At 33.7% G+C, this 27,740-nt stretch overlaps 1 protein-coding gene across 2 annotated transcripts in view; it reads left to right on the plus strand.

Moving 5' to 3' along the window:
- MICU1 (mitochondrial calcium uptake 1) overlaps positions 1-27,740 on the plus strand; it is a 247,358-nt gene that overhangs the window by 108,790 nt on the left and 110,828 nt on the right. For both annotated transcript variants that reach the window (XM_055325234.1, XM_055325233.1), the window contains 2 exons: positions 1,577-1,620; positions 26,612-26,726. In XM_055325234.1, the coding sequence (XP_055181209.1) occupies positions 1,577-1,620; positions 26,612-26,726 (159 nt within the window). The remainder of the gene's footprint in view (positions 1-1,576; positions 1,621-26,611; positions 26,727-27,740) is intronic.

The following is a 27,740-nucleotide window of genomic DNA, read 5'->3' on the forward strand; positions in this document are numbered from 1 at the left end:
TGGTCCTGGGAAGAAACCTTATCCTAACCTTTCAATGGGTATTTAAAAATGAGATGAGATAGGGGTGTCTGGCTGGCCCAATCAGAGGAGTATATAACTCTTGATCTAGGGTTGTGAGTTCAAGCCCTATGTTGGGTGTAGAGATTACTTAAATAAATAAAATTTAAAAAAAAATACAAGGAGATAAGCAAACATAGTCTTAGTTGTCTACAACCCTTTCTTGTTCTCTGTTCCTGTATCATGTATTCTGCCTTTATAACTGTGCTGTCTTTTTTTAATATCTGTGAGGTTTCTTTTTTTTTTTTTTTTTTTTTATGATAGTCACAGAGAGAGAGAGAGGGGCAGAGACACAGGCAGAGGGAGAAGCAGGCTCCATGCACCGGGAGCCCGATGTGGGATTCGATCCCGGGTCTCCAGGATCGCGCCCTGGGCCAAAGGCAGGCGCCAAACCGCTGCGCCACCCAGGGATCCCTTTTTTTTTTTTATCTGTGAGGTTTCAAATTAGATTTTTTAAAAAAATTTCCATCTGTTTCCTTTTTGTTTTGTAGTCAGTGGTGTATTTTGTTGGGAACAGGGTTCTAGAAGTGAAGCACAGTTCAGATAATGAAAATGTATAACCAAATGTGTAGAAGCAGAAATGTAAAGAGTTTCCTGTGGTAGCAGCGATAATCTGATCATTTTAATACTGCGGATGTAATGAGATAGGGCTTGAACTAGTATGAATATGGGTGAGAACCAAAAAGAAAAGAACTGAGAAATTATGCAAGAAAAGTAAGTGTAATTGTAAACTGATTTCTCCACTCTAAAAACTCCCACAGTGCCTCCTTATTGAACTTATATGCTCCCTTGTAGTGTTAATTATTATATGCATATGTCTTTCTAACTAAATTGTGACTCTTCAAGGCAGGAATTATATCTTACTCATTAACTTTTTTATAAGTACTTATTGAGCAAGCACTATGCCAGAGGCTGGGATAAAGCAGCAGGCAAAGACAAATAATCCCTGCCTTTAAGGATGCTTAATTACTTAAATTTTTCACAGTGCTTAGAATTAGATGCCAGGTATGCCCAGAGAAATATTTGTTACTTAACCCAACTTTAAAAGGTAATATTAAGATGATCTATTTGTATCTGTTTAGGTGTGTTGCAAAATTTATTTGATATTAAACTATTCTCTCTTTAACTTGATACCAAAAAAATATTATGCATTCAAATTAAACTAATATCCTTCACCTTATTTAAAGTAATATAGCACATTGATAGAATGAAAACAGGCCATTCTTGAAAGAGTCCAGGGTTTTAGTTTGGCTCTACTGTTGAACAGGTTTGCATAAGAATCTTTATCTCCTTTATCTTCTAAGAGCCTCACTTTCTCATATGTAAAACAAAGGTTAGATCTTTTAGCACTGACACTTTGAGTCCAAAATTGGAAACATTTTTCATTTCCATTGCCTTTGAATAATCTTGTGGCTAAACCATCTAAATACTTAACTGAATGGAAATGACAGAGAGCTGTCATTTCGTGTTTTATTTGAATTATAATCATTGACTATACTGTTTTTTTTCTCTTTTACAGACTTGGGTCTAGATCAATATACAATAAAACGCTTTGATGGAAAGGTAAGCAAGCCATGAAACTTAATGTACATATCCTATTTGCTAAGAAGATTTTAAAGTTCCTCTAGAATTATTTGTGAGAAATTTCTGAATGCCTGTTTATCTTATCAAAAGAGGATGTTTCTTAGGTTGGAAGGCCTGTAAATGCCTTCAGATACTTCAACAGAAAAAATCAAGCAGAAGGTTTTTCTACATTTTTCCATATAAGGTAACACTCATGGGTAGCCTGCTGTACATAATAAGGGCTAACTCAGTGTATGTTGACATTTGCATTTTAATTCAATTGCCATCATAAAGCTTAACAAGCCCCCCAATATTACATTTGCATTTCTTATAAAAACACTAATTATTATTTGACCTTGTTCAAACTTTGATATTATATAGCAGTAGTCCTAACTAGAAAATTGTAGAGATCTTTATTGGTGCTTTATAATAATTATGAAGGCCACTCCAAATTTGTATATACATTTGCATTATACTTACTTTCAATTCTTTTTTTTTTTTTTACTTTCAATTCTTTATGCACAAATAAATCACATAGGGTGACGGGCACTGAGGGGGACACTTGACGGGATGAGCACTGGGTGTTATTCTGTATGTTGGTAAATTGAACACCAATAAAAATTAATTTATTAAAAAAAACAAATAAATCACATAATAAATTGTTCTTAAGTATAGAAAATGAAACTTTAGATTTTATTATCTCAAGGCAGTCCATTAAACATGTTTTTCCCTTTCAGGCTGACTTCTACCAAAAGAAAAAGAAAATATTACACAGGGTCAGAAAGAAAAGTAAAAGGTCAATTTTAAAGAGGAGGAAGAAAGCACATCAGAAAGAAGAGAGAGCCAGGGATGGCTCTCCAAAGCTTAAGGAGAAGGAAATCAGAAGGAAAATCATGCAGTGGCTGGAAAAGGCAGGATCACAAAGAGGGTCTAAATGGGTGGAGTCAGGGTTAGCAGAAACTGCTCTTGCAGGAGCACCTCAATCCTGCATCATTACATAACTCTGTGTACTCGTAAGGTGAAGATAGAGATGCTAATAAGATCTTTTGTACAAGTTGAAAGAGTGAGTGGCCCCCTTAAAAGTTGAGAACTCTCAGTCAAGGCTTCCGGCCTAACAATTACCTTTCCCATTCAGATGGCCCATTGCTAACATCTGTATCTTCTTTTAAAGTCACATATTCTAAAAGAAAAATGATCAAAAAGAGCATTGAACTAGAATGTTAGGAGACAGGTTCAGAGCTGGCTCTGCTTTGGGATAGCCACATCTCTTTGATCCTTGGTGTCTGCTTCATGTATAATCAAGTACCATAACCATGTGAAGAGTTACTGCAGGCTCTCATGTCAAGGTCTGATTTCAGAATCTGGCAAGTCAGGCCCCTGTTTTATCTGTCTTGGTGTCACTCAGAGTCCAGCATTTGTCTGGCATACAGGAGGGGACCAATAAACATTTGATGACATGAAAAAATCAACTAATCAATCCTGTATTCCTTGGAGATATGACTCAGTAAGTCAGTAATATGTTATAGCAATATCAGTCTAACAAATCAGTTTTTGGTCCCTGAAGGAATTCAGAGTAGCATGAGAATTCTGTCCTCTATTATACATGTGTATGTATATAAACCTGACAACACATAAAGAAGTTGAATATGTGTAAGTTGAATAGCAAACTTACACGTTATAGGGGAATTTCCATTCGCTGGGGTCTCCCAAATATAAAATCTCTAGTGGTCCACTCATGTTTCATATAAGCTCTTTAATTTTTTCATTTCAATCTATAACTGTTCACTGGATGTTAAAAATAATGCAGCTTTGGGCATGACTCTTGAGTTCCACCTTTGTTTCAATTGTATTCAATTTATGAGCTCTCTATATTCTATCATTAATGAGTGTCATTTGCTTTTTTCTTATTTCCACTTATTTTTATAACATAACAAAAGTAAACTGCAATAAAACATTGAAGTATTTGAGCATGCACCTTGCTGTAGAGACCAAAACACCAGTACTTCTTTGTTTGGAAGGCAGACTTTGTGACAGATTGTAGTGCAAATGTTTGGGCTCTGAAGTATAAAATTCTGAAATGGGAATAGGAAAGGCAGGATTTAGGGATCCCAACGTATAGTGTTTGAAAGTATAACTATACGAGTCATACTGCAATTCAGGCATATGAAAGTAGACTTTATGGTACCAGGGGAACAGGTTCTGAAAGAGAATAGAAGAATGGCATACATGCATAGGAGGTGTGGAACTGAGCCAGCCAGCTTGTCCCCTAGCAAAGAGTGCACAGATTTTCCTTTCATCCACGTTATGATATGCGTATTTAGTCCTTTTGCCGGTACTTCATTTAAATATTGTATTAATTTCCATCAAATATATCCTGAAGTCTAGATTTGGAATGAAGGTTATGCTTCTTAAATAGGATTTTTATCTGAGTTCACCTCTAGTTTATGTCTTTATGAATAGTCTTTTATTTCATATGAAGTTTAAGAAAGTAGTGTCTGTGCTATTTTAAACCTTGTATAATGAGGAGTACAACATTCAGGGTTTAATCAGTTTAGAAGTTTTTCCAGGGATTTTTGCTGTGTATAAAGTCCTTCACTTGATATTTGTGATAAGGATCAACGCTTATTCAACTGTTGATCCTATAATTTTCCTTTAGATCTTCATGTCTCTTGTTCCCCCAGATTATTTTCATTCTTAAGTAGCAGTTTCCAGAGTATATAAATCCAAAGACAATTTTCCTTTTGAAAAAACAGATTTGTGTGTAGTAATTTTAGTAAATTTTATGCAAGATGGCCAGAAATTTAGTCCAAAGCTAATAACCTAGAGGAATTTCCTTTTAAGCTTGCTTTGATTTTTAAATGGGTCATTTTTTCTCACTTGTTTTAACTTGAAAGATAAACTAGTTATAATCTACTTAGATGCATCATTTGACCAGTAGGAAACACTGCCTCATTTTATTGTCTTCTAATTGAACTATACTTTAACCTTTTTGTCATTGAAAGCAAGAACATATGTAGAAATAGTATCATTTTAGGGTGTTTTCTCATTTGTGTTTGAATTTCATGCGATCTCTAGATGCAAAATAGCAAAGAAGGCCCAACTGATATTGAGAAATAATTGGATAGTTCTTGTTTTGGTGCCTATCATCTTTTCTGTTTGACTAGAAAATGCCCTTAAGTAAATGTAACATTCCTATTTCAACTAATAGTGAAACTGAATTAGATTAAACAGCTTTTGAATTTGGGGGAGGATAATTTTCCAGAGCCCATCTCTATCTAATGTTAATGTACACTAATCCTTTACAGTAGCAATTTCCTTTGTAGAAAAGTCATGAAATACATTATTATTGGCACTTACATCATTTATGCATTTCAAAAGTATCTACTGATAATACAAAATACATTCTGACTTTTGTTTTAGCATAGTATATCATAGATTTTTTAAAATGCACCCTCCTCCTGCAATGTCCATGGATTCTCCTTATGACTTATTAAAGAAGTTACTTCATGAAGTTTAGATTATTTCTTTAATGAAAACCTCTATTTTTTTCTGGGTTTAATCTTTTAATCACGTAATAACAAAGTATCATTTCTAAATGGAGCATTTATGTTGCATAATCGTCAAATATTTCTTTCATTTAATGACTTAGTTGCTGTTATTTATTGGTGTGGCTTATCCCATGTGGTTATACCCTTGATTTTCCTGTTTCTCTTAGCCCTCCTTTTTTCCCTCAGCATATCAAAGATAGAAATTGTTTTGGATTTTCTGTTCCTGTTGTATGTAATAGACAATACTCTCTGGACCAAACATCACCATTTTTTTTTTAATTATAGTAGAAAACTGCATAGTCTAGGCAAAATTGTTTCTTAATCAAGAATACCTGTATTCCAGAGTTTTGACATAATCCTCTTCTCGCTTCTAAAAAGTTTATAAAGTTCATAATCTTTTTCAAGTAACAATGAATTGCCCATTGAAACTAAATTGTTCATTGTTATTATTCCACCATGTATTTCTTTTTCAGAAGATAGATTTTTATTATTATTATTATTATTTTTATTTATTTATGACAGTCACAGAGAGAGAGAGAGTGGCAGAGACACAGGCAGAGGGAGAAGCAGGCTCCATGCACCGGGAGCCCGACATGGGATTCGATCCCGGGTCTCCAGGATCGCGCCCTGGGCCAAAGACCGGCGCTAAACCACTGCGCCACCCAGGGATCCCCAGAAGATAGATTTTTAAAATTCTTTTTTCCTTATCAAATTCCCTTTACCCTGAGCCACTCCCTGGATATTTCAGAAAGCATGCCTCTGCTCTGGACTGTGTTTTCATTATTTATATTTACTGTTCCCTTAGAATCTCTCCAGTTTGGAAGAAAGAGTTAATGTGTGTTTTATTCCTATCTCTTTTATGATACCTACAAGAATATTTGTTCACATGGAACAGAGAAAATATTTTTATATCAAATTAAAATCACATTGTCAATAACAACAACAACAAAAAGACATTGTCCACATTCAGGTGAAAGAGGTAAAAGTATGGTCAAAGCCTAGAAAGAAAAGTACTGATTACAGTGATTGTAACAGAAAAAAATATCATTAGGAAAAAAAGATGGGAGCCATAAAGATCAAAGCTTTACTATAACCAAATGCTTTTAATGCTTACTAGGTAAAAAAAGTTCTTTAAAAATTTTGATAAATGAGCTTTAAAAAGCTATTCTCCTTAGGGGGAAGTCTTGGTTCCCCAAGAGGAATGTGAGCACATTTTCCCCTATAACAAATACTCTTAGTACTTTGAGCTGTTTATTAACTTCATATCATAGATAAGATCTTAGTCCAGAATAAGGACAAGTACAGTATTACTTCTTGACATTCATAGTAAATTATGTAAGGGTTTGCCTGTGTTCTATGAGTGAAATGTATTGTAAAAAAAAAAAAACAAAATGAAAAAAAAAAAAGGAAATGTATTGTAGATCAAGGAAATGTAAATTAGGAGAGAAGAGAGACTGAAATCACATGGGACAAGAGTTTGATGAATTTTCACATTTATTTGAACTATTTTAATTTTGCACATATTTATATAGCAGATTATGATGTTATGAACTCTGCAGCTTTCACTCGGCACATTTTTCATTCTTTCTTTTGGCTTCCAAAGACTTGAAAACTACTCAAGTCTAATTTCTTGGTGAATGGATATATTGTTTCAGATTTTTCTGTTAATAGATACAAATATATAGACAATTGTAAATTTTTATGCCATGTTTTTAGTTTTTTTAAAGATTTTATTTACTCATGAGAAACACAGAGAGGAGAGAGAGAGGCAGAGACACAGGCAGAGAGAGAAGCAGCCTCCATGCAGGGAGCCTGACGTGGGACTCGATCCCAGGTCTCCAGGATCACACACCCTGGGCTGAAGGTGGCGCTAAACTGCTGACCCACCCAGGCTGCCCTGTTTTTATGTTTTTATTTGCCCTACGAGTCCCTTCTTTACAGTAGAATATATCACCTGTGTTGTCTTTCTTTTATAATAGGGAAATTTTTGCTTTGAAAAAAGTATAGCAGATTGCAAGAGAATGCACAGATTTCCCCCACTAAAAGTAGAGCATTCCCATGGAAGGTTTCATTAAGCTGAAACAGCATAAAGCAAAGAAGCTATTACCATTTTCATAAAAGCAAAAATCCTCTTTGGATTTTTCTCTGTTACTAAAAACAGATACAGGCATAGGCTTTCATAGGACAGGAATGGTATAAAGCAAACTTTCAGACAACAGAGAACCTGTAATTCTTGGAAGCCTGAAGTTCTCCACAAATATTTTATATTCACATATTTTAGGGCTGAAGATTTAGTCCTTTTAAAAAAACCACATTAACATATTCACTCATTGGTTGTCGGTGGTTTATTTTTGCGATTTAAAGTAAACTTTCTAAATGAAAAATACTTAGCTCTCTTTGTCTCTTGCAGGAATTATTACCAATAATAACTATTTGACAAAGAAGAATATTGAAGCCTTTTGAGTGTTTATTACATACCACACTCTATTTTGTTTTTTGATTTTGGTTCCATGTGCAGTGTGGGGCTTGAACTCACGACCCCAAGATCAAGAGTTGCATAGTCTATGGACTGAGTCAGACAGGCACCCCTACACATTGTTTTAAGTGCTTACATATAACTCATTTAATCCACACAGCCACACTTTTAGATAGCTTACTACTTTATTCATCATTTTACACATAAGAAAATACATAAAAATTAACTTTATTATTTTTTTGACATAAGATCATGTAGGTAGTAAGTGCAAGAGGCATGATTCCAAGTTTGTAATCTGACTTCACACTCTACCATCTTAAGCACTGTGGTATCTTATTCATATATCTAAATGATTTGTCTGTATGATCTATTTGTAAATAGAAATTTCTCTTGTCAAGTAGTTATTTTATTTTAATACCTTGCTGCCATTTGTGCAAAAACCCCACAAAAAACAAACAAAATAAAATCCTTGATATTTCACATTCTTTTTGCTAAGCATGTTGAAGTTAATTTTTTCTGCTTTGATAAAGTACAGCTAGAAATTCCTATTAACCTGAGAAACTACATAGTATTTTTAAAGGAAGAAAATATAAAGAATATACAAATTTTAACACTTAAATTTAGGAATCAGAATTTCAACTTCATTTTTATTTGCTCCATTATTTTCTCATATGCCACGAACATGAGCAGGCATTTTGAAAAATGCTGTGTCTTTTCTTTTTATTGAAATGATCTCTTAAAGTGTGCACTGTCGTCTATATTTGAAAAATTAGATCTTGGCTCATTGTCATCTAGATACTAGAGTAGATAATGTTTCTGTTAAAAGTAAACTTGCTCTCAAATATTGATTGGTTTTGTGTTAAATGTAGCATCATTTTAATAGGACCTCTTATTATAGTTAGTCTTTAAACAAACAAATGTAGTTTAGATCATAATTGCATTACCAAGGAACTCAACACTCTGATTCAGCATTTCAAGAAATCCTTTGACACCTGTTGCAGTTTTATGTTTTACTTTTAGTCTATTTGTTCATCTTTGTTCTTTCCCATCCAAAGTTCTCTAAATAATTTTTAAGCCATTTTCTCAGTTTTCTCTCTTCTTACAAATTAGCAAATTTAGTTCTTTTATAACACACCACATCCCTAAGAAAATCTGGCTTCTGTGTCTGAAATATTTTCCAAGGGATTTCCATCTTGAACATCTTAAGTATTTGACAACTATGTGTAAATAATTAGTCGATATTATAAGTATGCTGAACTTGAGTATGAAAAATATATTATGGATTGCTGTACTTCTTAGTATGTAATAGCACAGAATGAAAAGAGTGTAACTTTGGATATGACAATCCTATATTCATATATGGGCTCTGCCTCATACTTAATAGGTAACCTTGGGCAAGAGACCATTTAAGATATCAGTTACCTTCTCAATAAAATCATGACAATGTGGTAAAATATCTGGCTCTACAAATTATAGCTACTTTCCATGACTTTGAGTTGATAACTCAATTTATAAAAGGAGTTAGCTGCTATCATATATATTATCCTCTTGGTTTGTTTGAAATACTGCATAATAGCATCTCCTCTGCCTAATTGCTCTCTCCATGCCAGTTATATCAGTATAAAAATTTCCTTGGGTTCTCTATATGGAGCAATTGACTAGGATTAAATAGTCCATGAGCTGAAGAGATCTCTGATTTGTTTTCTCATATCTGAGCTGTCCTTTGTTCACAGTGATTCATCTCACCCCCGTGTTGTAAAATACTCTGGGTCTCTATCACATCAAACCGAGCCTTTGGTTTGTAAATTGCTAATAGCATATATTTCTCAGTCAAGAACTTTTATCATGCTGCTAAGCTTGTTTTGAGAAGTATGGTAAGTTTGGGTTGAATTGTATTTCACATCCAGTGAAGTTTATTTGTTGAAAAAAATACCTTTAAACCCATTTGATAAATGAAGATATTTTGGAGTGCTCTACCCAGCTAAATCAGCTAAGCTACACTGCTTCATCAAATGCCATCCCCTATGATTTTTATCATGAATATGAATACTAATTATTTGTGCAACATCATTTTGCAGGAGACCTGTTTCTAAGTAGTCATTCTGAACTCTTTCTTAGAGTAGTTACCAACCCTTTAAACTCATCTGAGTTTGGTTGCCTGTATTTTATTATGGGTGGTAAAGCAACAAATTTGCCATGAGTTTTAAAAATATTATATCTGTGAGACATCCTAGTAGGAAACCTTAATTAAAGAAATGCTTTGACCTCTCATGACAAAAATGAAATGTTTGCTTTCCCTTTTCTTTAAGAAACAGATTACAGATTATTATTCATGTGTGTATGTGTGTTTATAGTATTATGAAGTTTTTATACAATTGTGTGTTTAATTTGGGGGAGGTTAGGAATTGAGATATTGGAGTTTTTGTTTTATTGTACCTAGCAGATAATATATAAAACATTTCTGTGTATTCCTCACTTCCTGTTTCCGGGTGTTTAGTGATTTTGTTACAGATCTAAATTAGTCCTTATATGTTATAATACTTTGTTATATGTATGTTTGATTTTGGAGTTTTCATGTAATCAAACAATGTCCATTTTTTTTCTTTTTCTCATCTTCTGATCAGGATTTCTGGCAGGTACCGACTCAGCAGCATGTGCTTTAAAATAATTAATGTTCCAAAATCCATAGTAATGCTTCAGGGACAAAGGTTCAGTGCATGCTCGTGTCCTTCCCCTGTGCCTTTCAGAATGATTCAATTTCTGTCACTTTAAATTAACATATTTTATCTTTAATATGACAATTCCAACACTGCACTGGTACTTGAAAATATAATATGTAGCATGATTTAAAAAGAAGTTTTAACTTTATGTGTCACAGAAAAGATCAAGAAACCGTTACCACTCTGTTGTATAAGGGATACTCGGTTAAATTGGGTTTAACTAGTCTTAGTCGGGATGTCATGTTCCTAGTTAAACTGTAACAGGAATGGTGAGGCAACAGTAATTTCAAGTGAAAATTAATCTTTTTTCTTTTGAAATTTCTTAACATGATAAATACGGATAAGCTTAGTTGCGCTCTGTTAAAAAAAATTGGCATAACAGGAAACAACTGGAACATTTAGAAAGACTTCATTATTTTGCTTTTTTGAGCTAATCAACAACTTTAACTTGGAAAATCATGAACGAGAATATATAGTTTGTAATCTGGCAAAGGAGAATTTCAAGGACTAACCTAAGAAGTACTATTTAAATTGATCTTTGAAGACTTAGACTCTTTAATTATAATTTATAAATTTTTTAAATTTATTCATTTAAAAAAAGACATTATTCCTGTATTGCTAATAGAAACATAAACTAAATTACCATATCTCTTATTTTAAAATAATTCAATGCTATAACGAGATCACAATGTGTTCTTTATTTTTATATAACATTTTTCCTGTGCTTCCTTTTTTTAAAAAAATGGACTATTTTTAGTAGTCTACTTACCAAACCAATTATCCTGTTCCTGGTGCAGTTGATTATCTTCTGCATTTAACTACATTTTGAAACAGACCAACAAATACTTTAATAATTATGCCAAAATAATTTATTGATAATCTCAGTATCAATGTTTCTAAGCCTGGAAAATCTGTTTTAGAACAGCCATGGCACAGCTATATGCATAATGCTAAGGAGAGTAAATCAGATAAGATATTTAACACCTGTGATTGAGGAAAGCTACTTCCACTTCTATAATTGTGGCAGGACAGTTTGTAGGAGGCATCTAAAAACTCTTTCCTTTGATAATTGTATGGTTTAAGGCTTGAAAATTTAAAATTACTTGCCTCACATAGTTGTCCCTTTAGAGAATGAGAAGAGAAATAGAGGTGGGAATTGATTAAGTGCTTAGAAGTCTTTGGAAACCGCAGCATTGGGTAGTCAGCCATCATGGTTGACAAAAGAGCACCAGTCTTCTTTAAACTTCCACTATCAAAGGTGATATCCTTTGCTGAGTAAGGGTTCAGAATCAAGTTTTAGTATATTATTAAGGATATCTTAATAAGCTTTTTGTTGAAAATAATAAACTTTATTTTCACAGACTAGCTAGTGGGAGATTGTTTATATCACTATAAATATCACTCATTTTGGTGACACTAGTATAAATGCTTTAAGCTTCCAAAGGTCAATGAGCAGTTACTTTATAGAAGAGGGCTTTCTTGCTTGCTTTCTTGACAGGGATTTGTCCTTTGCATGCTAAGTTCCTATTGCCTGTGGAAAGGCTGAAATCATTTTGTTTTTCTGGTAGCATAGAACTGTTCAGATGCAGCTTATGAATGGTGTGAAATACTTAATTATATTGCTGTGAGGAGTATCCATAATGTCTCTTTCCAGTCTCTGAGTTCCACCACTACTAAAGTATGTCAATTTAATTCATGTGCTTGATTATTCAGGTTGAAAAAAGAAATGATAATGTAATCATTAAGTGCTCCCAAGGAGGGTGTAGTTTACTTGGTTGCCTCAAATATTCAGACACCTCTTAAATGTCTTTAGATACACTTTTATTTTAGATTCTGTTTTGTTTGAACTTAGGGTCAGCTGAACCCATTTGATCTATCATTGTTGATTTGAAAGCATAAACATGATTAAACATTGTTTCTTACACCTTCATATTTCACTTTTCCATAATGATACAAGATTTGAAGTTCATTTTGACATGAGAAGACTCGGTTCCAAATAACTTCCTTTTTCTCATTATTTTAGCACAAATACTCTAACATGTTTTGAAATTACACAAAGTGAAAGATACTCAAAACATTTTATTTCTTCTGTTCCAGTAAAAATGGTCTTAGCCTAAACATCTATTGATAATCTTTGGTTACAGAGAATGTGTGAGAATAGCTTTTGCTTTGCATATTTGTCTTTGCCATGATGCATATTTTAAAGTTCCAAACTTAAAAACTTTTCCAATTACAGGTTAGTCTAACATTTATTAATTAAGAAGAGGATTAAAGAACCATTACATTCTTGAAGTGATACTCATTTTCAAAATGATGGAAGTATGCCTATGAACAAGTCAAGGCATAAAAGTACATTGTGCACCTACATTGTTAGCTATACTTTCCTCTTCAAGATAACTGAGCTGATATAAGCTAAGCCCCAGGATTAATATTTAAGAATAGTTTAACTCTTGTTTTGCCCTGAAAATATTCAATCCCCATTAACAATTTCAGAAGTTGCAAGTAATTTCTCTGCATTTATACAATATAACAACATATCATGGTTCTGGAGTCAAACCATGACCTGTTCTGCCATTTTATAGCATTGTTACCTGGGCTATTTATTTAATTTCTCTGAACTTCAGTTTTCTCATCTGTAAAGTACAGATAGTGGTATTACTACCTCATAGGACTGCAGTGAATTATACTCCTCAAAGAGGCGTATAATTCAAATGCTTAGCACAGTGCTTGGCATGAAATATGCAAAGTATAACTTTAAAATTTTTGATATATCTTTAACTGTCAGTGGTGTTCAAAGGATACCTTTAAGAGTTAGAGTTCAAAATTATTTAAAAATTCTTCATCTAAAGGGCTTCCTGGGAGATAGTAGTTGTTGTTAGCACAGTGTGGAATGGTTGGTGATCCTCAGAGTGAAACTCTCAGTTTTTATGATGTGATCTTTTTCTTTTAATATTTTTTTCCAAATGGGATACAGTGAAATGCTATATTGACTAACTTTTCAAAATTTGTATGTGAGGTGGCTTTTCCATGAAGTAACAGGGAAGCCTTTTATAAGCCATGTGACTGAAACCAAGACTACTGCTGAGCCCATGACACTTCTTTTCAGCACTGATTGATTTGAATGGCCAAAGTTCAAAATTAAATTCTTTAGGTAGCAAACCAATAATTGTACAGCATAGACTCTCCCACCAAGGGCTGCTTCGAAGTGAGTATTCAGGCATAATGTGGTAAGAAATAGAGTTGACAGTTTTCCCCTTCTAGGGTTTTGATAATACCTCATCAGATACTAAAGACTTAAATCCCTTCAATAATGTTGTATCACTTCCTTGAAGTGAATGTTATTCCAGAAGACTTTCAAATTTTTATCATTGCTTGAATCAAATCTTCCACTCTTTTTTAAAGTATCTTCATTTGTGTCCATTTTCTCTATAACCATCTAGTTAACGAACTAGGAAAACATTTGCATGATAAGTATTTGGAGTTATTCTCAGAGCTAAAGTGGTTAGAATTGGGACTGAAAAGAGAATGGCTTTCTGGCAGCGTGAAATTTATAGTATCTTAAGCATTCACCTTCCACAGTTTGTTGCACAGTCATTTCTGTTTGTCTACCTCAGATGCTCTGTTACCTTCAAAAAGGTTGCAAACTCTGAGTCAGGAGAAGTCCTACACTACTTTAAATTAGAAACTTCTCAATTTACTTTTATCTGACATATCCTCAAATTCTACCTTTTTGCAAGTTCAGGTATGAGACGGGGAAAGAAGAATATGTATTTTAACTGTGCAACATTTTCTGTTTGATTGGGAATACTGTGATTGTTTAAGATGGATATCTTACCAAGGCTTTGGCATCTATGCACCAACTAAATAATGAAGTATGAAGCATTAATTGCATGGGAAAATTGCTGAATTTTCTCTAACACTCTTCCCCTCCGTGCCCTAACCCCAACCTTAGGTAGAAATATTGTTCATTATTTGGAAATGATAGGCCAAAATTGCATTTTCTGAAAGAAGCATATTATTATCATTACTTTTGCTTTTGAAGACAACCTCAAATATTTCTTAAGGGATTTAGTTAGACTTTGAAATGTATATCAGTCATCTGGGGAAATGTTAATATTAAAGCAATCCAATTATCTTAGTCTCATAAAGGATGACATCTTAATTTAAATAGTAAAGCTATGTTCTTTATCAGATTTTTCTATAAACCAGAGAAGATTTGAGATTCTAGATAATATATTAGCACCTATTTTGCTGCCATAGTCCATCAACTACTATTTGATAGAAAGTTTATTTTGAACTATAGAATTTGAGAAGTGGATATTAATTAGAATAAATAATGAGATTAAACTCCTAGATATGATTTTCTCTTTGGCTTCATCTAGTTAGTCCTCAAAGGCAAAATGACTGGCCCTATGTTTATCAACCCTGTTAAAGTTCATTGAGCACAGTGAGTATTAAATGAATTAGAATCATGACTGGAATTCCCAGTCCTAAGGCTCCTAATGGCACCAGCAACTTTGGCAGTGTTATGTAAGTTTATATGATTTGTCAGAAACCATAGCATAGATGCTTTAGCAACAAAACCATCCTGGTAAAACAGTTTTTTTTTAAAGATTTTATTTATTTATTTATTCATAAGAGACACACAGAGAGAAAGAGGCAGAGACTCAGGCAGAGGGAGAAGCAGGCTCCATGCAGGGAGCCCAACGTGGGACTCAATCCCGGGTCTCCAGGATCACACCTTGGGCCAAGGGCAGCACTAAACCGCTGAGCCACGTGGGCTGCCCAAGACTTATTTATTTTAGAGAGAGACTATGTATGTGCATAAGCAGAGTGAGGGGCAGAGACAGGGAGAGAAGAAGCAGACTTCCCACTGAGCAGGGAGCCCATTGTGGGGCTTGATCTGTCAACCCCGAGATCATGGCCTGAGCCAATCCAAGTGTTGGACATTTAACTGACTGAGCCGCTCAGTTCAGTTTTAGACTCACTGAGAAGTATAACACTTACACATGTATAGGATATGATTTGCTTTAAGTTTCTAATTAAGTGTTTCTGTTTACCTAAAAATAAAAAGATTCAGGATATGATGCAGTGGAGGTCAGTAACAGGACCCATATGAGGTTATTTATTTGTTTTGACTTGAGTTCAGTAATTTGAATGTTTTATGATAGTGAGTCTGTAATTGTGGTTTCAATCTCAAAACGTAAGATCTTAAGCTAGGTCATATAAATGAATAGTAAAACAGTTAAATTTCCCTTATTTAAGTCAGTGAGCACAGTGCTTTGAAATATTTTACGTAATTTTGTTCTTTAAAAGGAGTAATATTTGTCAGTAAATTTAGTAGAAAAGCTTTCTGTTCATTTGACCTGCATTTCTACATTTCAGCCTTAATGTCAGAGATTTAAGTGATTGGACTATAATTTTATATGTAACTTTTAAGAGTGCTAAATATGTATAGATTGTTGAAGCACTATGTTGTACATCTGGAACTAATATAACACTGAGTACTATACTTTAAAAAATAACAATAATAAAATAGCATAATGGTCTGAAAGGTATCAGCAGTTACTATTTCTTTTTAAAATACTTGCTGCTGTTCATTTTCAGCATATATACTGAAGTATTGCTAAATATTACCTTGTGAACTTTAAGATGAAAATAAGTTTCTCCTAGACCCTTACTATAAATTTTTTTGCTAAACTTATATTTTAATATATTATTCTCACATTACATGGCCTTACAATACATTTGAAATATATTCTACTTTTTTTTTCAAGTTTTTATTTATTCATGAGAGACACAGAGAGAGGCAGAGACACAGGCAGAGGAAGAAGCAGGCTCCATGCAGGGAGCCTGACGTGGGACTCAATCCTGGATCTCCCAGGATCAGGCCCTGGACCGAAGACAGCACTAAACCACTGAGCCACCCAGGGTGCCCCTATATTCTATTTCTTTTGACTTTTATATACAGAAATTTCTTCCTTTTGATTTGATGTTTATTTTCTACATTGAATGTATTACTTTCGTTGAATTAAATACAAATCTTTATGATAGATTTTCCTAGTAAAAATACATTATAAATATTCATTAGTATGATATAAATTTCATTAGTAACAAAAGATATAAATAACTACCTCTGAGATAGAGAAAGTGAACATTATTACCAATCTGCTAAGGAAAATTATGTTTTCCTTGGAATGTGCCCCCATTTCATCCCTGAAGTATACAAATGATATTTGCTTAGGGGAAAAGAATGACTTAAAACTTAGTCAAGGATTCAACATTATTCAAAATATTAAGTGAAGAAACATTTAACTTGACATTCTCAGTTTGCAGGATTAAACATTGATAAGATCTGGGGGTAAGAAAAAATAATGAAAAATCTTCCCTTCCCTTTCCTTCCTTGAATCTAGATGTTTCCATTTTCATCATACTTTGGGACTCTCAAAATTTTATCAATATCAAACTCAAATATCTATATTTTCACAGTTCCCTATGTGCCATGGCTAGTTGGTTTGAGGATATTATTTATGGTAGAATCAGGCCTTTGATTTATAAAGGCCAGCTAAGAAATAGTCATATAAAACCAAATGTCTAAAAATTGGTTTTGTAGTAACTCTCATTTCCTCTCAAATTTTGATGTATTTATTTGATTCTTCTCCTAGCTTTAAAAAAAATTCGAAACCAAATTTGATAGTTTTATGACAGTTTTGGTATATTTGATTAATGTCATGAATTTTTTAAGAATCATCTTTGGGGTTGTGGATACTCAACCCACTTATAAATTCTTAGGGTTAATAATTAGGTGAATCTTAAATGCACCTGTACCACTCTTTGACAAGTTGGTGCCTTGGAAAACATACACATGACTTCCCTCTCTCTCTCTCCTGCTATCCCTACCACAACTCCAGAAGCATGGAAGGACAATGTAGACCTTTAAGAAAGAATTAGAAGATTACATTGCACAGAGTATACTGTATAGTATGGTTAATTTAAAAATCCTCTTTGAGCATCATTCTCATTTTTAAGGAGCCATTGCAAAACATACACATTCTCTGTTCTTTTCTCTTAAACACATGTATACATATGTGCATACATGCTTTCTCTTTCCTGTTTTTCCTGACTTTGATACTTTCTATCCTTGTCATGTCCCCTCCTTTTTTTGTTCACCTTTCTAAGGTCCTTTTTCCTTCTGTATCTTTCAGATGTCTTCAACTTTTTCTTATATGGAGCACGTTGGCCTTCTTTGGCTTCTCTTTCCTATCATTCTACTCAATTCAGCAGAGATCTCATATATAGCTGCACTAATAGAAATATTTTCTCTTTGAGAGGACTGAGGGTTGCAAACATGGACATATTCCATGTAAGGCAGTAGAGAGATGCCTTCCTGGAGAAAAATCACACTAACTAAAATAGCATTGTAAGGTGTTACTATATAGTCCCTCTGGAGATATGTTCCAGTAGTAATTCTTAATCAATATACAATTGAAGGTATGTTCGTTGACATCTTTATTATCTCCACACACTTTACATTATGGAATAGTGAAGGAGGCTAAGCCTAAACCATGACCTCAAATGCATTTCATGTGCAATCTTAAGCTACCTTTTCAACCATTCAGATAATTTCATGTTTATTTGTACTTTGGAAAACAGACATTTTGTAAGTAATCAAAAGACCTTCAAAAGAAAATGGCCTAACTCAAATCAGAAAATATAGAAAAAGTAGCCACACTTTTGGTAAATTGGTAAACTAATTTTTAACAAAAGTGCCAAAATAGTTAAATGGGGAAAGGAATCATTTGTTTTCAACAAATTTATCTATATTTAAAAAAAAAATAAACCTTACCCCTTTCCTCACTATACATACAATTTACTTGGAATAGATCATAGACCTAAATATAAAATCTATGATAAGGCTTCTAAAAGCAAATATGAGACTATTTTTATGGACTAAAGAGAGGCAAAAAATTATTAGCATATAAAAAACAATAACCATAAAGGAAAAAATCAATTAGACTTCATGAAAATGTAAAACTTTTCATTGTTAACATAAAATAGAAATTATAAGCCACAAACAAGCAGAAAATATTTTTAATACATGTATCTGACTATATTTGTTATCTGTTGCTAAGTAACAAATCCAAAGCTTAGTGGCTTAAAACAATAATAATTTCTTGTCACTTAAATTTTCTGTGAATAAGGAATTTGGTAGCAATTTGTCTAGATGGTTCTGACTCAGACTTTTTTTTATGAGGTTGCAGTCAGAGGTTCACTAAAGCCTTAGCCATCTGGCTTGGCTGAGGATGGAAAATTCATTTTGAAGGTGGCTCACTAAAATATCTTCTACTGACTCTTGTTGGGAGGCCTCAGATCCTCTCCCTGTAGGCTCTCCATAGTCCTGCCTCTGTTCAAATGACAACTAGCTTCCCTCCAACAGAGCAATGTACCTTTTATGACAGACTCAGAAGTCACACATTATGACTTAAGCTATCTTTTGTTGGTCATACAGACCAACCCTGATTCATTCCATAAGGAAACGAGGTCTACATAAGAACATGCAGAACAGCAGGCAAGATTCACTAGGCTACCCAGGTCAGACTCCATGAAAAGAGTCTTATACCCAGGACATATGATAATTAGTAATTTAAAAAAAAGAAAAAGAACCCAATTAAAAATGGGCAAAAGACTTGGATTTTGCAAATATGTAATTTCCAATAAATAGTGCTCAGTAAGATTGGCCAGCAAGGAAATGTATAACAGAACCACAATGAGGTGACACTACCTACCCACTCAAATGGCTAAAATTAAAAAGACTGGCAACATAAATGTTGGCAATGATGTGGAGTGACTGGAACTCTCATACATTGATGATGTGAGTAAAAAAGGTACAGCAACTTTGAGGCAAGTCAAAACAGCCAAAAACTCAAAACACCTGTGTTATACATTAAGGAATGAATAATATGTGTGCATTATGATTATATAAAAGTTATAATTATTTCACTTTTATTGAGAGTAGTATACTTCTCTGCAATGAAAATGAATGAATTACTGAAAAATACAGTATGAATGATTCTCCTCAACATTGTGCTGAGCTAAAGAAGCTGTACACCTAAGAGTATATACTGGTGATACCATTTATAAGGAACTTCCAAAAGAGGTAGAACCAATCAATGGTATAAAAATACATTTAGAATTAACTGTAGAGGAGCATAAAAGAAACAATGGAAATGTTTCCAGTGGAAATGTTCTATGTCTTCATGGGGATGTGGGATATATATATATATATATATATATATATATATACACACTTATAAGCCTCATTATTTTGTATATTAGATTTGTGCATTTTACTGAAAATAGATTTTACTTAAAACATATTGAAGTCTAGATGACATGATTAACAATTGTGAAATTACTCTGTATATTCTCAGCTTAAGCAAATGAGTAAATATATTGAGGATAATGGGAACCAGTTTTCTCCTTGTTGGAGAGGGGAATAACATGTATGTAAGGGATAAGACTATGTTGTACCCCACAGTATTTGAATGAAATTAAGGATACCAATATGAATTCATAGCTTATAATAGATATGAATGTAATTACGAGAAAGCTTCAGCCTAATTTAAATTGAGGGATATTCTTCAGCATAATTCACTTTTCAAGTCTTCCAAGGTCAAAAAGTACAAAGAGAGAGCAAATGGCAGAGTAGGTTAACTCCAAAACTACACCTCTCCAGTAGACAGTTGGTAAGTTGGCAAAATCATCAATCAACTTTTTCAGATCTCTGGAATCTAAGCAAAGACTTAAAACAACCAGAGGAGTGTTTAAAGAAGAAAGAAGATGCTGAAATTTGGTAAAATAAGGTTGTGGTGTTACTTGATGACAATTTCCCCACTCCTCAGCACAATGACAGCCATAAAGATTGTGTCTCCCATTTCTGGTACAGCTTGCTTGTACCAGAGTGAGCAGTGCAGACCTTGTTCTTGGAGAATATGTATGTGGGCATTGACTTGTCTGATCAATGAGGAATCAGCTTGCTTGAGACCTGGGGTGGCCTCCCAAGTGGCATTTGCCAAAAGCATTTAAAGGTAAATGTACTAGCCACAGCAGCCTGAGACAAGCAGCAAATAAACCCAAAAGCCTGGAAAATGAAGAGCCTGTAGCTGGAGATAGTGAGAACAAGGACTTTGAAGTGCTCCATCATACACTGAGGAATCTGGAAGACCTTTCATGTCCAGAGCTGGACAAATACCTAGAAGAACCTTAGCAGACCCTAAACTTTCACCTCTGGCTACCTTTTAGCTTCTGTGCAAGAAAGAAGTGAAGGCAAAGGCGGATTCTTAAACAATGGCTAAGCATTGAAAGAATCCCCAACACAGAGCCAACCTGTAAAGACCTGGAGAGTATTCCCACATATACATCTTTGGCTCCAGGAATTTAGGGAAATCTCAGTCAAATCACTAGGTGACCACTCAGGTAATGGAACAGAGACTTGAGTGATCTTGCTTGACAAAGCATACAGTATTTACAAAAATAATTTAGGAAAGTCACTGAAGAAATAATTATAACTCACACAAGCAGCAGCAGCAAACCCTGAGGAGAGGGAGAATATGGCTTCCAGAGTTACCATATTATAATACACAAAATGTCAAGTTTTCAACAACAAATTTTGCTTTCCTAGAATAAAGAATGTGCCATTTCACAGGAAAAAAAGGAATAGGGACTATCCTTGAGAAAGCTCAGACATTATACTATAGACTTTAAATCCGTTATCTTAAGTATATTCAGTGGCCTAAAAGGAACCATAGGCAAAGAACTCAAAGGAAACATGGGAAAATATCAACCAAGAGAAATTTCAGAAAACTTTCAAGTGAAAACTGAAACTGAAAAGTACAATAGCCAAAAGGAGAATTTCACCAAAGTGGTCTAACAGCCAATTTGAACAGTCAGTAAAAAAGAATCCATGAACTTGAAGATAGGTCAATTAATATTCTCCAATGTGAGAAACAGAGAAAAAGAAGAAAATTGAACAGAGTTTAAGATACCTTTGTGACATTAAGTGTACCAACATATGTATGATAGGAATCCTAGAAGGCAAGGAGAAAGAGAAGAGAGTAGTATTTGAAGAAACAATGACTGAGAACTTTGCAAATAAATTAATGAAATATGTCAATCTACACTAGGATAAATTTCCAGATATCTACCCTGAGATACATTATAATCCAACTGTCAAAAACTAAGACAAAGAACTGTGAAAGTAGGGAGTTTGTTGCTAGTAGACCAACCCTACCAAAAAGGGGGGGGGGTGCTATTGCAAGTCCTTAAAGGCTGAAATGAAAGGAAACTAGATAGTAACTTGAATCTGTATGAACAGATGACACCAGTAAACATAACAACACAGGTAAATAAAAGCCAGTGTGATTGCATTTTGTCTTTTTAAAAATATTTATTCATGAGACACAGAGAGAGAGAGAGGCAGAGACATAGGCAGAAGGAGAAGCAGGCTCTTCGCAGGGAGCCTGATGTAAGACTCAATCCCCAGACCTGGGATCTCGCCCTGAGCCAAAGGCAGATGCTCAACCTCTGAGCCACCCAGGCATCTCATATTTTGGGTTTTTAACTCCTTTTTTGTGTGTGTGATTTAAAAGACAAATGCATAAAATAATAATTATAAATCTGCGTTAATGGGAATACTGTATAATAATATAATTTATGAAAATATAAACATGAGCAGAATTTGTTTTAACACTATTGAAACTAAGTTGTGTTTTTTTTTAATTTCATTGATTTACGTGAGAGTGAGCAACTGAGTGAGAGATAATAAGAACACAAGCAGGGGGAGAGGGAGAAGCAGATTCCCCGCCGAGCAGGGAGCCCAATGTGGAGCTCAATCCCAGGACCTGAGCCAAAGGCAGAGCTTAACCAACTGAACCACCCAGGCACACTGAAGCTTAGTATTAATTCAGACTAGATTCCTGTAAACGTGAGATGTTAATTGTTATCTGCAAATTAGCCTACTAAGAAAATAATTAGGTTTGGTTCCATTTATATGAAATATCTAGGTGACTTCATAGAGACAGAAAGTAGATAAGGGGCTAGAAGAAGGTGGGCATGGGGTGTGACCCTTTAATGGGGAAGGGGTTTCCAAATGGGGTGATGAAAAAGTTCTGGAACTATATAGTGGTGATCCTGTGAAGTTCTGGAACTAGATAGTGGTGATAGTGTGAATGTACTTACTACCACTGAGTTTTACACTTTAAAAAATTTTATGTATATTTTACTATAATTTTTAAAAATTATAAAAACAAACAGTATGGTATTGGCAGAAAATATACATATATATCAATGGAATGAGATTGAGACCCCAGAAATAAACCCATATATTTATAGACCATTGATTTTCAACAAAGTGTGAAGACCATTCTGTGGTGAATAGCCTCTTCCACAAATAGTGTGGGAGTCAACTGGATATTCACATGCAAAAGATGAAGTCGGATACCTACTTCACATTACATACAAAAATTAACTCAAAGTGGATCAATAACCTAAATATAAAAGCTAAAACTACCAAACTGTTAGAGGAAACACAGGAGAAATCTTTATAACCTTGGATTTGGTGGTGGAGTCTTATGATATTACATCAAAAGCACAAGCAAATTGAACTTCATCAATATTTAGACATTTCGTGTATCAAAGGACATTATCAAGGTAGTAGAAAGACAATGCACAGAATGGAGAAAACATTTGCGAATCATACCTGATACAGGTTTTGTATATAGAATATATAAACAACTAAAAAAAAGAAAAGCAAATATAAAGAACTTCTACAACTCAGTAACAAAAGGACAAATAACCCAATTCAAAACATAGGCAAAGGATTTGAATAGACCTTTCTCCAAAGAAGATACACAAATGGCCAACAAACACATGAAACATGCTTAACACTATAAAGCACTAGGGAAATGTAAATCAAACAACAATGAAATACCACTTTACACCCACTAGAATGACTGTAGTTTTAAAAAAATTTTATTTATTAGAGAGCATGAGAGAGATGAGGTGGTGGCATAGGGCAGAGGTAGAGAGAGAGACCCAATGCAGGTCTAATTCCAGGACCCTGAGATTGTGACAGGAACCGAAGGCAGATACTTAACTGACTGAGCCACCCAGGTGCCCTGGCTATAATTTTTTTAAAAAAGGAAAATAAGTGTTGATGATGGTGTAGAGAAATTGGAACCTTTGTACATTGGTAGCAGAAATTTAAAATGGTGCAGCTGCTCCGAGAAACATTTGGCTTAGAATTATGATATGACTCAGCAGTTCCATTCCTAGGCATATACCCAAAAGAATTGAAAGCAGATAGTCGAACAAATACTTGCACATGAATGTTCATAGTAGCACTGTTTTCAATAGTCAAGAGCTTGAAACAACCCAAATATCCTTTAGTGGATGAATGGATAAACAACTCATGGTACATATACAATGGAATATTATTTGCTGATTAAAAGAAATGAAGTAGTAATTGATGCTTCAACATAGGTGAACCTAGAAAACATGTTATGTGAAAGAAGTGAAACCCAAAGACCCACATACTCTATGGTTAAAATGGTGAATTTGTGTTACATAAATTTTACTACAATCAAAAATAATAAACCTTCAAAAGAAAAAAGGGCAAAAAAGCTGTTTTGGTTAAGGAGACATGACAACTAATGCCACTTATGAATGTTGGATTTGCGTCTTGGCTGGGGCGAAAATACTTACAAAGGAAATTATTGGAATAGTTAACAATTTAAAAGACTGGATTTAAAAAAAGGCTAGATAATAGTATGTATCAGTATTAAATGTCCTGGTTTATTAAACTTATACTATAGTATGTAAGGGAAAGTCTTTGTTTATAGTAAGTACATGGTGAAATATTTAAATGTAAAGGGGCATGTGTATTGAAGTTGCAGAGATAAAAGAATATTTACATAAAATGATAAACAACTAAGGTAATATATAAATTCGTGGTGAATCTGAGTAAAAAGTATACGAGGAAAAAAGTATGTAATTTCTTATATCGATCTTTCTACTTTTCTAAGTTTGAAATTATATCAAAATTATAAATTACCAACAGAATTAGACTTATCTTTTTGACATCTTCTGAACAGCAGCATAGCTCAGATGATTGTTAGAAAAAATGTTAGATATACTTCTTTGTCTTAGCTGCCTCTTTTCACTCTCTCTGTCTTTAGACTTTTGTGTGTCTCAACTTCTGGATTCCAATATATATTTATTGGCTTATTACAGTCTCTCTGTATAATCATTACATAATTAATGCAAAGTACTCAGCTTTTATGTATGCTTATTCTAGTTAGTAATGTTATACCTTTGGGAGCCTCTTCTCTTTTTTTTAATTTTTTCTTATTCACATACATTATTTTTACGGTACCTTGGATACTATGAAAAATGTAATTCATTTGTTTCCCTTTTATGATAAATTAAAATGTTAACTTCCCAGTGAAAGGCTTTGCTGCTCTAGTTCTATTCCAGAAGTTTTTTTTTTTTTTTTGTCTGAAATTTGTGTTCAATCTCTTGGTAGAAGATCAGGTGTGATATGAGATCTAATCTTAGTTTGAACACATTGGACTATATGCTCATTTTTGTTGTAATTTCAAAGAAGTAATCTCTAAATGCTGTCAAACAGGACCATGCTTTCTGTCCACCTCAGATAAGTCAAAGAAGTCCTAACTAGAACGTGCCATCAGAACCTCATTGCTTGGTTAGCATTCAACTGTGGACTTTTTACCTGATTATGCTTACTGTTTTATACAAATAAGCAAATACCCAGTAGAGGCTATTTTGGATAGGTTTATTGAAAAGATCATGATGATTCATTTGGTTCTTGTATTTTCAATTGGTTAACAAGTTTTCTTTCCTTTGTGGTGTATGGTGGCATCTTCACTAGACAGAGGTAACCTATTGGATAGTTGTATACCTGGATGCTGGTGTGGTGGTGCTTGTTGGTTTAGTTTTCATGATACTCCTCCTGAGGTTATGCTTGCAATGCTGCTTCTTATTTTGTGCTTGCATGACATTATTACTTTGACTGCTCTTTGTTGGTTTGGGTTCTTAAAACCTATTTCTATTTTTGGTACTCAGAATAATTCCTTGAATATCTTTAGTTGGTCCAGAACTTATGGACATTAGTTCCAGCCCTAACTCTTTGGTGGATCCTTTTCAGTTTTTGAAAATATCTTCAGTGTCACCACTAAGTTTATCATTTGGCTAGGAATTCAAAAAACAGGTAGCTTTGCTTAAACACACAGGAGGAGATGACTTACTTGCCAAACAGGCCGTTACTAAGGCTGAGAATTAACTCTTTGTGAGTTTTGTAGATTAAAGAAAATGAATATATACTTAGAATAAAATCTACGTTATAGGAGAGTTTCGTCAAATAGCTGAAACTTAGGAGCCTCCAGCAAGGTATTAGTAAATACAACTAAGTTAAATCATGCCTCAATCTTAGTGTGCATGTCTGATTTGCCATTATCTTTCAGAGGAGCTGTTTGCTCTGCAAACTATCCTACGTTCCAAACCTAAGATTCTTGAGGGTCTTAAGGTAAAAAGTAAATTTAGTATTTCAGAAATTAGTTTTCTGAGCATTTGTGTGGGCCTTGAAAATAGCTGCTTACCTCTTCATTTCTGATCACGAGTAGTATAGTTTCTCTTGGGCAATTAGGTGACTTCATTTGGGCAAATTATACTGATTGCATTTTTTTTGTTTTTTGTTTTTTTTTTCCTACTTCATATGTCTCTACAGAAAAAGGTGGATTGTTTTTAATTTTGTTTTTTTACCTTTTGAAGTTTTTATTTTAATTCTAGTATAGTTAACATACTGTGTTATATTAGTTTCAGGTGTACAAGGTAGTGATTCAACAATTCAGGTGGATTATTTTTAAACCTAGGAAACAAAACCAGTCCTAACGTGGGTCAGTGTATGTCAAATAGCAGTTCATAAAATTGAAATTATTTTCTAGTGTTCATATTAAGCCAGTGTTGAAACCAACAAAATCATCTTTTGTCGTACAATTTTAATCATCTTAAAAACTGTAAAGGATCCATTAATTTGGAATGGCCATCAGAGAAATGCTTATCGATACATAGCATAAAACTGTCACATAAATGGCGATTCATCTCTAACTATTTGTGTTTTTATTCTGCTATATCTTCTTTTTATCTTTTTGTGGGACCCATACGTTTAATAGAAAATTGCCCAGGAACGAGAAAAATTTGCTGATGAAGGCAGTATATTCTATACCCTTGGAGAATGTGGACTCATATCCTTTTCGGACTACATTTTCCTTACAACTGTTCTTTCTAGTAAGTATAAACTTTTCTTTTTATTCACTTATAGGAGCATACAGGAATTAAAAAAAAAGTTGACTAGAGGGGGAATCAAGACATGTTTGTAGAGTTCATGAATTATAAGTTACATATAGTTTCGTTTGTTTGAATTCTATATAACTTGTATATAGAACCACCTGAGAAAAGAGAAAAAGTATCAAAGTAAAGTGAAGAAAAAAAACAACTGTGAAGTTAAATCTGCTTTTAAGTGTTTGAAGCCCTATATTCTGTTAAAATAGATTATACATTGCCTGGTCCTATAGCCTTTATTAATGTTTCTACTTCCCCACTAAAACACATATTGATCTATCATTTCTACATTAAAGAAGAAAATGCGCTTAGTTTTTCTAATTGTGTTGAATATTCACTTTTGAATCTTAGAGGATTACATCTTAAGACACAAAATTCAAATTTGACTTATTTAGAGCACTGATGAATTGGTGATTTCTTTAAGCTAAATTATTTGGTTGATAAGTATGCTACTCTATGTGGCTTTTTTTTTTAACCATTCAGACAAACAAATAAAAAAATATATGTTTCTAGCTTTTTGTGTATACTCTATTAAAATCTACCTAAATTGAACGAAAGAGATCTGATTTGTATGTTTGAAAGAGGTGATTCTAATTTTTTTTTCATTTGTGACATATCAAACAAAAATAACTGCCTTTTCCTTCCCTTCTCTAGGCTAGTCATCTGTAAAGATAAAACTTTAAGGTAGTTTTTAACAAATGACATACAAAATACACAGTTCTGCCATAGATCTGACCACTCTTACTCTTCTTCCCTCCGTTGACAGAAAAAATGAAGAAATATAGGCTAATACGCCTTACCATAGCTGTCTTTGGGATACAAAAATGTCTGAATAAATTCACGTGGTGGTCCAGTGCTCTGACAATGTAGATAAACATCAATTTGTTATGAAGACCCAAAATAGTGAACTAAGTAAAAGAAAATTTCAGATCTTAAACTGAGTATTGTTAAAGTTAGTTG

The sequence above is a fragment of the Nyctereutes procyonoides genome, unplaced genomic scaffold (assembly GCF_905146905.1).
Source record: "Nyctereutes procyonoides isolate TBG_1078 unplaced genomic scaffold, NYPRO_anot_genome, whole genome shotgun sequence".
Lineage (NCBI taxonomy): Eukaryota > Metazoa > Chordata > Mammalia > Carnivora > Canidae > Nyctereutes > Nyctereutes procyonoides.